Source organism: Triticum aestivum, chromosome 6B (assembly GCF_018294505.1).
Source record: "Triticum aestivum cultivar Chinese Spring chromosome 6B, IWGSC CS RefSeq v2.1, whole genome shotgun sequence".
Lineage (NCBI taxonomy): Eukaryota > Viridiplantae > Streptophyta > Magnoliopsida > Poales > Poaceae > Triticum > Triticum aestivum.
In genome coordinates, this window is record NC_057810.1 from 154,992,513 (window position 1) to 155,008,205 (window position 15,693).

The following is a 15,693-nucleotide window of genomic DNA, read 5'->3' on the forward strand; positions in this document are numbered from 1 at the left end:
ACGATACTCAACAACACGAACACACAAAGCCCACGTACCACAAGTGACGCAGCAGCATCACTCAGGCCACGGATGCACACGACCTAGCGCATGAGGCAACATGGCCAATAGAGTAAGGAGAAAGCAGCCGTCAAGCGACAAGGAACCGGGACACCTCCTTGTGTCGGCTTATGTGCTAAACTGTTCCTGCCTCAGCGAGTTGCCGGCGGACTATATTGACACGAGGTAAGAGCATCTCCAGCCGTTGGCACACCCAAGAACACCACCAAACCAAAAAAGTTGGTGTCTTGGGGGTCATCCGGCGAAATAAAGAGAGAATCTTTCCAGTCACACCCCACCCCAAGCAAAAGTTTGTGAGGAAAATGATTAAGTGGGCCAAGAAAAAGGACATGTGATGAGACAGGATTCGCCGGAACTTCCGCCGGCACCCCCAAGAGCCCCCCAACGCGCGGGTTTCACCTGGGTTTACCGAAGCTATTTTGATGTCCTGGGGGGACGTTGGGGGCGTGGCTGAGCCGTTTTTCAGCGAAAAGCGCCGTCCGAGCCTAAAATCGAGCCTAAAAAGGTGTCCTGGGGGGCGTCCTGAGGGGGCGGCTGGAGATGCTCTAAGGAGCATGCAGTGTAGGAGAGCTCGGGGTGTCGGCCAGGAGGTACGCTTGGCCAGCACAGGATGGTGGGGCACCGGCGAGGACCACACAGGGTGGATCGCTCCGATGGAGAAGAGATGAGGATTGAGGAGGGGACGCGCGGGAGCAAGAGATGAGGTGAGAGAGACGGGTGTGGCGCAACTTGTGAATATGGAGGGGCCCCTTTTATATGTGCATATGACGGTGAAGATGTGGCACGGTATTGAGCGAAAAAACATCTGGAGAAGCCACCACCTATCACAGCGCAGGATAATCAACCACCGTGAAAAATGCAGTGATTCTCCGCGAAGCGTACACCATATCCTCACTGTAACTCGACGTGTCTCTCTAGCAAATCGCCAAGAGGCCGTAATTTTTTTAAAAAGGATTTCTAAAAAAACTTACCTATTTGCAACGAGTTTCTAAAAAAAAACTTATTTGCAACTATGTTTTTTTAACAAATCTCTTTTTTCCTTGGTCACACCGGGACGAGCAGACGGAACCGCCACGGCACGGGATTCCTTCTCCACCCAGGCCCGTCAGAACCGCCATAAATACCCGCCCCTTCCTCGCCTCCAATCCCCACCGCTGCTCCAGAACGGAACGAACGAAAAATCCCCAACCAATCTCGTCGCCGATCAACCCTAGGCTCGTCGAATCCTCCTCCCCCACCGCATAAGGTACGCCGCTTCCTTCCTCCGTCTCACGTATTGTCTAGATCTACGCTTTTTGAGGTGCTTCCCGGTAGTTGGAGCCTTGGAGGAGGTGTGGTTGCGTCGAATTTGCCCCGAGCTGATGCTACGAACGTAGCGTAGTTTCCCGATCTATTCGCGCACAGCGACTTCGTACAGATTTCGCGTGGACGTCGCGATTTCTTTCCTTTTTTTTTATTGAAGGGATAGATCTGTTCGTCTTGGTTGAATTCCTAATGGCTTATGGTCTCGGATGTTAACCTACGCATGTTTTATCTGCTATATAATACGTCCGTTCCTTCTCGAATTCAATAGTAGCTCATGGGCAGTAGTTCAATAGTACTTGCTCCTATCCAGATCGTCCTAATAGGCCCAGGATTATAGATTATTTATCACCTTTGTTTTATTTTCTTAGATGGTAAGCATGTGGAACCCTTGAGATAGATGATATCTGTAGATTCTAACCTGTCGTCTGTCGATAGCTCTTTGATGAAGAAAATATGCTGCTGCCGTTTGTTTATTCTTGTCTAGATGTGCTAATTGTTATTGCGCATCTATTTGACTCAATCAAACATAAATCTGACCTAGATGTGCTTTAGCAAAATTGTTTTCTCTATGGTGTTATGTATAGGGCTGCATTATTAGCATTATCATGTTACTTTGCTTGCTGTGCTTCTTGAGGCTTACCATCCTGTTCTGGATTCTTCTCTGCAGATGCAGATCTTTGTGAAGACATTGACTGGCAAGACCATCACCCTTGAGGTGGAGTCGTCTGACACCATTGACAACGTCAAGGCCAAGATCCAGGACAAGGAGGGCATCCCTCCGGACCAGCAGCGCCTCATCTTTGCTGGCAAGCAGCTCGAGGATGGCAGGACCCTTGCTGACTACAACATCCAGAAGGAGTCCACCCTTCACCTTGTCCTCCGCCTTAGAGGAGGCATGCAGATCTTCGTGAAGACCCTCACTGGCAAGACCATAACACTTGAGGTGGAATCCTCCGACACCATCGACAACGTCAAGGCCAAGATCCAGGACAAGGAGGGCATTCCCCCGGACCAGCAGCGCCTCATCTTTGCTGGCAAGCAGCTGGAGGATGGCCGCACCCTTGCTGACTACAACATCCAGAAGGAGTCCACCCTTCACCTTGTCCTGCGTCTCCGTGGTGGTATGCAGATCTTTGTGAAGACCCTTACCGGCAAGACCATCACTCTGGAGGTTGAGAGCTCTGACACCATTGACAACGTCAAGGCCAAGATCCAGGACAAGGAAGGCATCCCCCCTGACCAGCAGCGCCTGATCTTTGCTGGCAAGCAGCTGGAGGATGGCCGCACCCTTGCCGACTACAACATCCAGAAGGAGTCCACCCTCCACCTGGTGCTCCGCCTCCGTGGTGGTCAGTAATTGCCCTGACGTTGGACCTGCTGCTGTTAGTCATGTGTCTTGTTCGTATTAAGTCTACCGAATCTGGTTTGATGGACCATCGAGTCCCCATGATGTGTGAAACAGTTATCTGGTATGGTTTGGTATGAATTAAGTTTGAACCAATATGTTTGTTTATTTTACTGTTGATTTGATATCTCCCGGTTGAATGATTGCTTCCAGTTTTTATCTAGCAAAACTAGCAGTGATCTTACAATAGCGGTTTTCTGTGAATGCATTTAATGGGCTGTAGCTCCCAATGTTCCCGTGAAATCACTAGAGTTTTGCAAGTTCTATACATGTTTCTTCTACTTGGATGCTGCTGTGTTCACCCTCTGTAAGCGTAGTGTTTTGTGTCTTTGCTCGTGCAATGGATTCCTTGAGAAAAAAATCCTATGATTCTTTGAATAAAAGTGGATGCTTCTAGTTCAGTACTTCAAAAACACGTCTGTCTGCGGGCGCGATTCTGTTTTCGTTTCAAAAATGTTTTATTTTGTATGCTTACTGTATGTAGTTCAACATAGCACTTGTTGGAGGTGACTGATGAGTGTGGGGCTAGCAACCACAAAGATGTTCGTTTTCCTTTCTATAGAGGTTCTACAGATTAAAACAGAGAAGGCGTACCCTGCTCTTTGGGTGGAAACATCGCCTGATTTCCTTTTGAAGTTTTTATTAGTTTATGGTGTAAGCGTTATCTGAGTTTAATAAAGCTAGTCATGAAGGTCTCCCAGTCGAAAAAAAACAAGAAGAAAAAGAAAAAAAAAACAGAGAAGGCTAGAGGAGGGATACTTCGATTAAGGGATATCTTTTGCTTCTGATGAGCTCACTCTTCTCCTTTGTCCTTATGAAGCTTGTTCGCCTATCCAATTCAAAATGCTGGAGCTCTATGACAATATATTCTGATGCTTGTACTGAACCCCAGGGAATCGTGCGATGAAGTTCTGCAAGATTCAGTTGGCGGCCGCAGGAGATAATCCAAGTGACAATAATAATTATTACTAACATCAGAATTTCGGCCAGTAATTCGACGAGCAGGTCGTAGGAGAGACGGTGAGGCCTTGTTTGGTTGCCGGGGGAGATGTACTCGGGGTAGAGCTGCCCCGGATTGAAAATTCCTGACAAAATGGAAACCCCAAGGAAATTTGGCATCGCCATTTGGGAGTAGAGAGAGGAGCCAAGGAGGGGAGCGGTGTAGGCGAAGGGAAGATCCAATGAGAACGGCGGCGGGGTTTGCGAACAGAGACGCAACGAGAGAAACGGGGGAACTTCTCCCACGCGTCGTGACTAGTGTTTTTTCTTCCCTGGGATTCGGCCGGGGAGGGCCAAGATTTCCCTGTCTTGGGCCTGAACCAAATGCCGGACAAGATTTCCCTGTCTTGGGCCTGAACCAAATGGCGCTGCAGAATTCCCTGGGAGAGGTAAACGCGTGGCTTTCTGTCCCTGGTATTGGGCGGGGATCCCCGAGTTTTCCCTGTGCACCAAATGAGCCCTGAAAGTGCCTAGAGCCCAAGAACCATAAAAGAACCTAGTGCAGCACCACACTGTAAACATCACATACCACCATTACCGATCAAAGTCAGCCTTCCATGCACGTCAGCACCAATTATGCCTGGTTTCAGCCTAAATCTGTGACAAGTGCGAAAACAAAGACTTGGCAGAAACAACGAGCTTCTTCACAGAGAGAACCAGGAACTTGAAACTCTAGTTTTGCATATATGTTGCAGACTGGAGCTCAACTTGCACCACATGTAACCCAGATAAAAAATGTCTACAACCCTCCTAAATTACAACCAATTTTACATACACCGCAAGCCATTTAGAATCCTCCAGTCACTGAAGAAGTTCCTGAACAGAAGACTACATGGTCCTAGAGATACTGATGGATCCACAGAAAGAAGGTAACTTAGGCAACATCTCAAACACGCGCGGATGAAATGCTCCAGCAGTCTTCTACTCTTCTGCTCACCATAAATAAGAGCTTATTGTTCATATTCCAGCAGACAGCAATGCCTTCGTCACAGGTCAATTATTACATGTCCCTTCCAGTACGGTGGATGAATTTGCCGACTGGTGAATAATAAGCTGGTCTCACTTGTCCAGTTATTTCATGAATTTTAGAACTGTTCTCTTGGTTCTTCAACTGTTTTCTCAACTGGAGTTATTTCACTGTGGAAGCACTCCGATACATCCCCGTCATTGCACTAGTGATCTTGCCATTGGAGTGCCCAATCTGGAAGCTCCCAGACCTCTTGGGACGGGGCGAAAATAACGAACCGAGCATCTTTCCCAAACCATCGACAGTATACTTTACATACTTGCTAGCACTTGCATCCTGCTCTACGAGCGGCCCGTAGTTCTGCATGTAACTCCGGTAAGGGGGAACTATTGCCTGTATCACAAGGTCACATGTCTCCCTCCTCAAGTCCTTGTCCGGTATGATCCATGCCGACTGTTCATGAAACATCTCACTGAATCTCGCATTGAAAGTTTTAAGGCGCTGCTTCACGAGGTCCTTTGCCGTGGCCCGTCCCTTGGAGAATAAGATTAGGCCCTCCCGGTTGAGCAGCGGCGAAAGCGCCCCCCAGCTATCCCTCATAAACACCGTCAGATAGAAATCCTTAAACTTTTCATGGTCCCTGATCCACACATCACCCAAGAGTTCAGCCAGCTTCGTAGCCTTCACGTGCTTATAGAAATGCCAGCGTGTGTTCATCATGAAGATGTATGATTGAATCTTATTCCCATACGCCTTCGACCAAACATCAAAGTTGGCTTCAAGGGCCTTGACAATGTTGAGCACTGCGACAGCAAGCATCTTGTCACTGAACACCTCCTTGCGCCAACTGCGGTGGATGGTGAGCACCTGTGCAAGCACAGGCCTGTATTTCTCACCAAGGAGCTGGTTGCAGTACTCAACAATAAAAGTGACTAGGCGCGGCACACCACCATCGGCTGGGGGAGGCATGTGTCGCTGCAGCTCCACCTGCACGATCAACTCCTCAAAGATTTCAACAGAGCCATCCACCAACAGCTTCACAAGGTCCCTTGTCTGGCACTGAATATCCGCACACACCTTTCCACCGAACAACCGGTTGAAATCCAACCTCAGCTTATTCAAAGAATCAAAGACCTCAAGTAAACGCAAGAGCTTGATTGGGTCTTTCTTGGCATCCGCAGCGGCACGACCAAACCTCAAAAAATCAAGAACACTAGCTCGTGACGCTATCTCGGCGAAGCACACTGATGCATCATCCTTGTGCTGCCCAAACACCTTGGCGCAAAGCTGACGCTCAGACTCGAGGAGGCGGCGCACCACAAATTCCAAATGCCGCCCCCACAGCTCAACGCCAGGACCCAACGCCTGAGCGTCATCAGCTGGATTGTGCAAGTAATCGAGGCCGAGAGCATGGAGGCTGGCACTCACCACACCGCCGCGTGCATCGGCATACAGAGAGATGCAGTGGTCTTGCCGGCCATTGGCCAGGAGGCGGTCGAGAATCGGGCTGAGCTTGCGGACGGCGGCGGTCGGGACGCGGGTAGGCGCGCTTGACGCGGGGGTGGCGCCGTGCGGCTGCATCGCGAGCGGCGCGGAGTGCTCGGCGAGGAGGCGCCGGAACTCCGCCTCGAGCACGTCGAGCGCGGCCGCCAGGAGGCCGCCGTCGAGGTACCCAGAGGGCTTCTTGAGCCCGTCCAGGGCGACGCCGACCTCGGCGAGGAAGCGCGGGTCGGCGAGGTCGTGGTCGCCGAGGTACTCGACGATGTCGGCGAGCCACTCGGCGGCGAGGCCGCAGTTGCCCGACAGGAACCGCAGGGCCTCCTCGAGGCGGCCGAGCACGGCGAGGTAGCCGGGGAGGTCCCGCGCGGCGGCGCCGGCCTCGAGCAGCGGCGGCTCGAGGCCGTGCACGGCGTCGAACACCTTGAGCACGGCGGCCGCGGGGCCGACGGCGCGGTCGATGTGCGGGCCCGCCGCGGCGAGCTCGGCCATGGGCGCCCGGATCGGGCGCACGGCCGCCTCCAGCGCCGGCAGCGCCGCCTGGATCTCCTCGAGCCGGGGCCCCCCGCGCGCCAGCGCCTGCCCCATCGCGCGCGACCGCTCCAGCCCGGCCCGCAGCGAGCGCGCCGCCGCCGCCAGGCTCGCCGCCGCCCTGTCGTCGACATCCTGATCCATCGCGCTGGGCAAGAGAGGGTGAGTGAGAGAGCCTGCCGCTCGCTCCGGCGGGGAGCGCAATGAGGGAGCGTGATCCTGGAGGCCGGATCCCTCCCTCTCCCCCCCTCTCTCTCTCCTCGCGCTGCAGACGGCTGGGGGTTTCGTCGGGTTTAGGTTGGGAGGAGGAAGAAGCTGTGTCCGGAGGGCGAAGGGAAGGGAAAGCGGAGGAAAAGGGAGGGGGCGACGAACTTTTGGCTTTGGGGTGTATGCAGTGCACGGGCAGAATGCCGCGACAATTTTTGGAGTGATTGACAGGAGGATGGTGCTTACGTTTTCGTTTTGGTGATGTCAGCGGAGATTTCGAGCATCCAAAGGAAAGGACCGCGGTCGTCAACGAGCTGAAGCCAGATTTTACATTAATTTTCTATCATGTTCGCTGACGCAGGGCACATGCGCTAAACCAGTACATAAACATGTTTTACTCCCCCCCCCACACACACACACACCCCAAAAAAGTTCTAGCACAACTTCGGATGTTCCCTTGCCACTCCTGTCACTTCGATGCTCGCCTGTCTCAAAAATAAATTCTGAATGTTTCAAAACACTTAGGGCATCTCCAACAGTCGTAAGATAGGTGTTGGTTAATTTGCCACCAATGACATAGTGATGATTTGGCATGTAATAAATGTGGAGATAGAGCAAAGTTATATGTAGATCAAGGGCATTTTCAACAGTTTGTATGTTAGTTTGTTGTTAAAATATGTCATGTTATTAACCAACACCTTAACATACAACAACTCCAATGTGTTGTATCTAGTTTGCCCAATAGGATGTGAGATAATAAATAAGGTGCTCTCTCATTCTACATTGAAGCTTGTGCAAAAGGGGTGTTGGTTCATGTACATACAATTTTTCTCTCTTCACTCATTTATTGTATGACACATCATAAAAAATCTTATGTGGCAAAGTGTACCAACAACTATCTTGCAACCATTAGAGATGCTCTAACCAACAACCTTTGCACAAGCTCCAAGGTGAAATAGAGAGCAATCACATTTATTTCTTATCATCTATTGGATAGCTTACATACAATCTATTGGAGTAGTTGTATGATAGCTTGTTGGTTGATGACATGAACATTTTACCAACAAGACTAACATATAACCTGTTGGAGATGCCCTTATCCATGGCCGCTCGCGCCAGCGGCTCCCGAGGACCCCAAACCCTAAAAAAGATACGTCGTGATCTGCTCTTCCCAGCCGCCACTGCCGCATCCCGACGGGCCCCTTTTGTGTGGAGGCCGGACAACACGGGAGGTGCGTGGGTGGTGCAGCGAATGGCGGTGTGAGACATTGGTTGTCTTTGCCGGTGAAAGGATCGAGATGGACCTAAAGGGAGGGGGTGAATAGATACAATTACAAATTTTAATTGTTACTTAGCAATTTTAGGCAATAATGCGGAATATGAAAGTGAGCCTAACAATTGCAAGTAAGATGCTAAGAGCTAAGCAAGGTAAACAAGTAATACAAGTAAGTGAGTAAGCAAGCACAATATGATATAAGTAAAGACTAAGAGACAAGTAACCACAAGTAGGAAGTTAGGGGTAGGGATAACCGCAACTCCGAGAGACGAGGATGTATGCCGATGTTCACTTCCTTGGAGGGAAGCTACATCACCGTTAGAGAGGTGGATGTTACCACGAAGGCACACCAACGCCACGAAGGTTCACCCTATTCTCCCTTTGAGACAACACCACGAAGGCGTTTCTCAACCACTAGTGGTAGACCTTGGGGTGGTCTCCAAACCCTCACAAACTATCCGGGGGTAATCACAATATGGTTGATTCCTCTCCGAATGACTCCTACCGCCTAGAAGTCTCCAACCTCCAAGAGTAACAAGAACGATGGGGAAAAGCTCAAGACTTGCTCAAATCACGAATTCCTTTGGTGCAAGGATGGGGAAGGAGTGGATCTATCACTTGAGTGGACAACTTCTCTCGAATGCTCTCAAATCCCTTGGAGATCTAAGATTTGGTGTAGGAGTGTGTGTGAGAGAGAGTAAAAAGTGTTCTTGAGGATGTTCTAAGTGAATGGTCAAACCTCCCACGGGATAGGTGAGAGGTATTTATAGTATGCCTCAATAAGTGGTCGTTGGAACCACATGAGAACAACAACTGTTAGACGTCTGAGACATACCGGACGGCCGAGGCCTCGGAAGACACCGGACATCCGATGAAGACCGGACGACCGATGTTTTGGCACGGTATAGAAGGTACCGGACGGCCGGTGGATACCGGACGTCCGACGTTTTGGCTCTGCAGAGAAGGTACCGGACGTCCGGTGGATGCCGGACATCCGAAGTTTTGGTACTGACTAGGAAGAGTCGGACGGCCCGTGACTACCAGATATCCGATGTTTTGGCTCTGTGAAGAAAATATTGGCCGTTCGGTGGACGACGGACGTCCGAGGCCTCAACAGACACCGGACGACCGACAGGGACCGGACGTCTGATGATTTAGATCTGTAGACAGGTGTTTTTAAAGAAGATCACTTGAGCAAGTTTTTTCCGCGAGACCCCATGTTCCACTCTTAATAGTGCGGGATCCCTATACTCAAGAACAAACACAAAAAGGGGCCTAAGCCAGTAGGCCTTTTTCTTTGTTCTTGGGGAAGTTAAATATTTCCTTACTCATAATCCACACACATGCTCCCGAGGGGACTAAAACCTGAGATATACTTGACAAACTTTGTTAGTTCCCTATCAGTATATTGTCATCAACATCAAAATATGATTAAGGGCATGGTTGCACTTTCAATCTCCCCCTTTTTGGTAGTTGATGGCAATACACACATAGTACACAAAAAAATTGTTCCATACTTTAAAAACAGATTTGTCGAAAAATAAATTCAAGGCCTTGATGCACAAATATGAAGAGCTCCCCCTTATGGTGACAATCATAAAAATCATAAGAGCACAATGTCACAATATCATAATATCTCAATCATAACCATCATAAGAGCACAATATCACAAAAGCATAATATCTCTTCATACATAAAGTCATAGATAAAAGTCATGAACCCACTCAAAGCATAATGGTTCAACATAAGACGAGCCTTAACATAGATAGAACAGGAATAACTAGCTCTCCCCCTTGACATCAAGTACCCAAAAGGGATAGGGAGAACCCAAACAGACAATCACAGGTCATCATCATCATCATCGTTATGAGCTCCACTACCATCAGCATCGTCGAAGAAATCAGCCCACTCAGGCCCCGAAGGAAAGCCAAAATCTAAAGGAGGAGCCACCGAAGAAATCGTCACTAACATCGAGAGCCCCAGAGTCACGCAGACGGGACTTCAAGGCATTCTTGGAGGTGATCAAACAAGTGACAACATCATGGTTATGAGTGCAGGTGAAGGTGAAGGCATTCATCATGGCAGAGTGGGCCTTCCCGAGAAAACACGTAAACCACCCAACAGGCGCAGAGTTGTAAGTGGAAGGATGAGACTAAGCAGCAGACCTACGAGCAGGGGCAGACTTGGAAGAACCCTTGGGAGCCCAATCGTGGGCCATGTGAGGAGGAATAATCCACTTCTCATGCACATGAGTTCGGGCAAGAGAGAATGGAGCTACACTCTCAATGAGAGCCTGAATGAATGGAGCATGAGGGAAGGCACGCTTATACTGAAAGCTATCAAGACGGATTTCATGCCATAGAAAATGAGGAACATTGATCTTCCCTTTGGGGGACTCATAGAGGCGAGACATAAGATCAATGCAATGATTGTTGCAAGATCCCCTGTCACCCATCTTGGGATAGATGGTGCGGATGATACATTGGTAAATGATGTAGTAAGGAGATTTTCAAATAGAAACTTGATTCAGATCCTTCATCTTTTCCTCCTCAGTAAGATCATCTAGCTCCTTAAGAAGATAGCCACAAGCCTAAACGGCTTTGGGTTTGTGGTTGGGGTCATCTTTATGGATCTTGAATCCAATATCAGGAAAGCCAAGAGCAGCGACAAACTGAGCATAAGTGGCAGTGAGCTCGATGTCAGAGGCCATCCAGGTGACGGTCCTATTAGGAGCAAAGAAACATGTGGCATAAAACTGATGTATAGAAGTCTGGTTAAAGTCATGTTGAAATGCAAATGGAGCGGCAAGATCAGACGACTCAATGAGATCAATAGCACCCGGGTACTTCACAGGATGAGCCCGAATGTACTCCAAGTCAATGAAGTGGTGCAGAGAGAGTCCCTTTGGGAGAACAACGGATGTGTAGATATCTTCCTAAACGTTTGTGCAAAAATGTTGATCCAGAGAGTCTTGAACCACCTCGAATTGATTTACATCGCGCCGGGACTTAAGATATGCAGGCTTGGGCACTTTGGTCAAATCCTTGAGGACACGCCCATGAAGTTGAGGGGCCTCAAGAGGGATGCGACGACCATCCGCATTTGGCTGATCTGGAGGAGGAGCAGGCATGTGAGTGGCCCTTCGAGAGCCGCGGGGGGCGGGAAGAATAGGACACATGCACAGGACGCTCCTCATCTTCCACCTCCTCTTCGTAGTCAGAGCCCTCAAAAGAGGAGGACTCCTCAATGACAGGTCGTTTCCTAGCACGCTTGGGCAAACGTTGATGCTCTTGAGAGTCATCAAAGCCACCACGGCGAGAGGCTAAAATCACAGATACATTTTGACCAGGAGGATGCACAATGAGCTCGTGTGAGGGATAGAGATGGGAATGACGATAATCGGACTAGGGAAAATACAGTAATTACCGCGAGCAAATACACCCCCGGTATTCTTGTGAGCGGTGTGTTTGGTTTTCACCATCGTGGGAAGAATCACGCCTGAGAGATTATCCAAGACAGAACAAAGGGATCACAAACTACACAGAGAAGAACGACGAGAGAGAGCAGAGGAATGGACAGGGAAATACAAAGTCCACACGAGGTAGGAGAGGGGGCGAGGACGGAGAGAAGGCAGGAGGCGCAGTGATGCGGCTCCCCCAGCGACGGCGAGAAGGATCCACGCCCTGGAGGCACTGCGGCGGACACAGGCGCGAGGTGGGGAGAGGAGAAGATAGGGCAACCGCCCGGTCTGGCCCGTCCTCAAAATTTATATGGGCCACAGATTTCATCGGACGACCGACAGGGGCCGAATGTCCGAGGACTGAAGTAAGTGCCAGGCGACGGACGACCGGAGAATCTCAGACATCCGAGGCCTGAGGAGGAAGTGGGCGGTGCATGATTTCTGCACAACGATCGGTCATCCGAGCAATGTCGGACGACCGAAAAATGTGAGTTGTCGGACATTCGAGAAATGTCAGACGACCGGTGGCAAAAAATTGACAGAGAGGCTTAGAAGTAACTAGATGAACCAAAATACAAGAATGGGTAAATGACAAAAATATATGGGCAATCAGACAGAAAAGATACCACATGAAGAGCAACTAGACACACATGTTATGAACCCCAAGCATGATTGGACACCCCTCCTACAAGGAGAGTCGGTGGCCAAAGGCCACCATGTCTGAGTATATGTGTCGTGATGCCGCGCAGATACTGTCCCGGGGCTCAATAACACTACTCCATCATTTAAAGTATCGTAGTTCGAGGAACATGATAACTTTGAGAGTGTTTGTTCTTTTTATTCATTATATAGGATGAGAGTACTCATGAGTTGGGTGTCCCCCCCTAAACATATGCCTACATCTAAACATGACATGAAGTAAATGCATGCATGGGTACTAGATTTCACATTGTCAAGCTCCAAGATACCAAGTTCACGCCTAAGTTGACAAAACATTGCTTCATCCAATGGTTTGGTGAAAATGTCCGCAAGTTGCATGTCTGTACCAACATGAGCAATATCAGTGTCACCCTTTTCCACATGATCTCTCAAGAAATGATACCTAATATCAATATGCTTGGTGCGAAGATGATCTTTGGGATTCTCAGCGATACTGATGGCAATTACATTATCACATAGAAGAGGCGCATGTCTATAGGTGATACCGTAATCCTTCAAAGTTTGCCTCATCCATAGTAATTGAGTTGCACAACTGGCAGTTGCAATGTATTCGGCTTCGGCAGTAGAGAGGGTGACACAATTTTGCTTCTTCGAGGACCAACTTACCAAGGAGCGTCCAAGAAATTGACATGCACCGGAAGTTGACTTCCGTCCCACTTTGTCTCCTAACCAATCCACATCCGTGTACCCAATGAGATCAAACTTAGCATCCTTGGGGTACCATAGACCCAACTTTGGGGTGTGAACAAGGTATCTAAGACTATGCTTAACCGCCTTATGATGACTTTCCCTAGGGGAAGCTTGAAATCTAGCACACATGCATACACTAAACATGATGACTGGTGAAAGACCGAGGATGTCACCTAGAGGGGGGGGGGGTGAATAGGCGCTTTAAAATAATTACGGTTTAGGCTTGAACAAATGTGGAATAAACCTAGCGGTTAATTTGTCAAGCACAAAACCTACAACAACTAGGCTCATCTATGTGCACCAACAACTTATGCTAAGCAAGATAAGAAACTATGTGATAGCAAGATATATGACAAAGAACAATATGGCTATCACAAAGTAAAGTGCATAAGTAAAGGGGCTCGGGTAAGAGATAACCGAGGCACACGGAGACGACGATGTATCCCGAAGTTCACACCCTTGTGGATGCTAATCTCCGTTTGGAGCGGTGTGGAGGCACAATGCTCCCCAAGAAGCCACTAGGGCCACCGTAATCTCCTCACGCCCTCGCACAATGCAAGATGCCATGATTCCACTAAGGGACCCTTGAGGGCGGTCACCGAACCCGTACAAATGGCGACCCTTGGGGGCGGTCACCGAACCCGTACACTTTGGCAACCCTTGGGGGCGGTCACCAGTACCCGTCAAATTGCTCAGGGCGATCTCCACAACCTAATTGGAGACCCCGACGCTTGCCCGGAGCTTTACACCACAATGATTGAGCTCCGAACACCAACCATCTAGGGCGCCCAAGCACCCAAGAGGAACAAGCTCAAGGGCACCAAGCACCCAAGAGTAATAAGCTTCTCAACTTGTAACTTCCACGTATCACGTGGAGAACTCAAACCGATGCACAAAATGCAATGGCAAGGGCACATGGAGTGCCCAAGTTCTTCTCTCCCAAATCCCACCAAAGCAACTAATGCTAGGGAGGAAAATGAGAGGAAGAACGAAAGAAGAACATGAAGAACTCCAAGATCTAGATCCAAGGGGTTCCCCTCACTTAGAGGAGAAAGTGATTGGTGGAAACGTGGATCTAGATCTCCTCTCTCTTTTCCCTAAAAAACTAGCAAGAATCCATGGAGGGATTGAGAGTTAGCAAGCTCGAAGAAGGTCAACAATGGGGGAAGAACACGAGCTCAAAGGATAAGGCTCAATGGGGAAGAAGACCCCCTTTTATAGGTGGGGGAGAAAATCCAACCGTTATCCCCTCACTCAGCCCGCACGACGCGGTACTACCGCACGGAGCTGCGGTACTACCGCGGTCGGCTACGGTACTACCGCTGCATGTTGCGGTACTACCGCAAGTGCAACACTGGCCAGATGAAGGCCTGTTGTATAGGGCAACGAGCGGTAGAACCGCCGCAGCGGTACTACCGCGCGCCCCTACGATACTACCGTAAAGCAGGCAACACTAGGCGCAGAGAAAGCACGGAAGTAAAAAATTACTTCCGTACCTACTTCCACTGAGACGACGATGTATCCCGAAGTTCACACCCTTGTGGATGCTAATCTCCGTTTGGAGCGGTGTGGAGGCACAATGCTCCCCAAGAAGCCACTAGGGCCACCGTAATCTCCTCACGCCCTCGCACAATGCAAGATGCCATGATTCCACTAAGGGACCCTTGAGGGCGGTCACCGAACCCGTACAAATGGCGACCCTTGGGGGCGGTCACCGAACCCGTACACTTTGGCAACCCTTGGGGGCGGTCACCAGTACCCGTCAAATTGCTCAGGGCGATCTCCACAACCTAATTGGAGACCCCGACGCTTGCCCGGAGCTTTACACCACAATGATTGAGCTCCGAACACCAACCATCTAGGGCGCCCAAGCACCCAAGAGGAACAAGCTCAAGGGCACCAAGCACCCAAGAGTAATAAGCTTCTCAACTTGTAACTTCCACGTATCACGTGGAGAACTCAAACCGATGCACAAAATGCAATGGCAAGGGCACATGGAGTGCCCAAGTACTTCTCTCCCAAATCCCACCAAAGCAACTAATGCTAGGGAGGAAAATGAGAGGAAGAACGAAAGAAGAACATGAAGAACTCCAAGATCTAGATCCAAGGGGTTCCCCTCACTTAGAGGAGAAAGTGATTGGTGGAAACGTGGATCTAGATCTCCTCTCTCTTTTCCCTAAAAAACTAGCAAGAATCCATGGAGGGATTGAGAGTTAGCAAGCTCGAAGAAGGTCAACAATGGGGGAAGAACACGAGCTCAAAGGATAAGGCTCAATGGGGAAGAAGACCCCCTTTTATAGGTGGGGGAGAAAATCCAACCGTTATCCCCTCACTCAGCCCGCACGACGCGGTACTACCGCACGGAGCTGCGGTACTACCGCGGTCGGCTACGGTACTACCGCTGCATGTTGCGGTACTACCGCAAGTGCAACACTGGCCAGATGAAGGCCTGTTGTATAGGGCAACGAGCGGTAGAACCGCCGCAGCGGTACTACCGCGCGCCCCTACGATACTACCGTAAAGCAGGCAACACTAGGCGCAGAGAAAGCACGGAAGTAAAAAATTACTTCCGTACC

The 15,693-nt window shown here is 49.7% G+C and overlaps 2 protein-coding genes across 2 annotated transcripts; one reads left to right on the top strand and one right to left on the bottom strand.

Moving 5' to 3' along the window:
- Positions 1–1,122: 1,122 nt before the first annotated feature.
- Positions 1,123–2,866, top strand: LOC123136303 (polyubiquitin 11). The gene is made up of 2 exons (XM_044555655.1): positions 1,123–1,306; positions 2,033–2,866. Exon 2 carries the CDS (start codon positions 2,033–2,035, stop codon positions 2,720–2,722), a length of 690 nt encoding a protein of 229 aa, XP_044411590.1. The 5' UTR covers positions 1,123–1,306; the 3' UTR covers positions 2,723–2,866.
- A 1,564-nt stretch (positions 2,867–4,430) lies between these two features.
- LOC123136305 (exocyst complex component EXO70A1) lies at positions 4,431–7,160 on the bottom strand. The gene has a single exon (XM_044555656.1). It carries the CDS (start codon positions 6,906–6,908, stop codon positions 4,899–4,901), a length of 2,010 nt encoding a protein of 669 aa, XP_044411591.1. The 5' UTR covers positions 6,909–7,160; the 3' UTR covers positions 4,431–4,898.
- Positions 7,161–15,693: the final 8,533 nt, after the last annotated feature.

What these genes read in the sequence shown, in the direction of transcription:
- LOC123136303 (XM_044555655.1), top strand. Translation starts at nt 2,033, where the DNA reads ATGCAGATCTTTGTGAAGACATTGACTGGCAAGACCATCACCCTTGAG.
- LOC123136305 (XM_044555656.1), bottom strand. Translation starts at nt 6,908, where the DNA reads ATGGATCAGGATGTCGACGACAGGGCGGCGGCGAGCCTGGCGGCGGCG.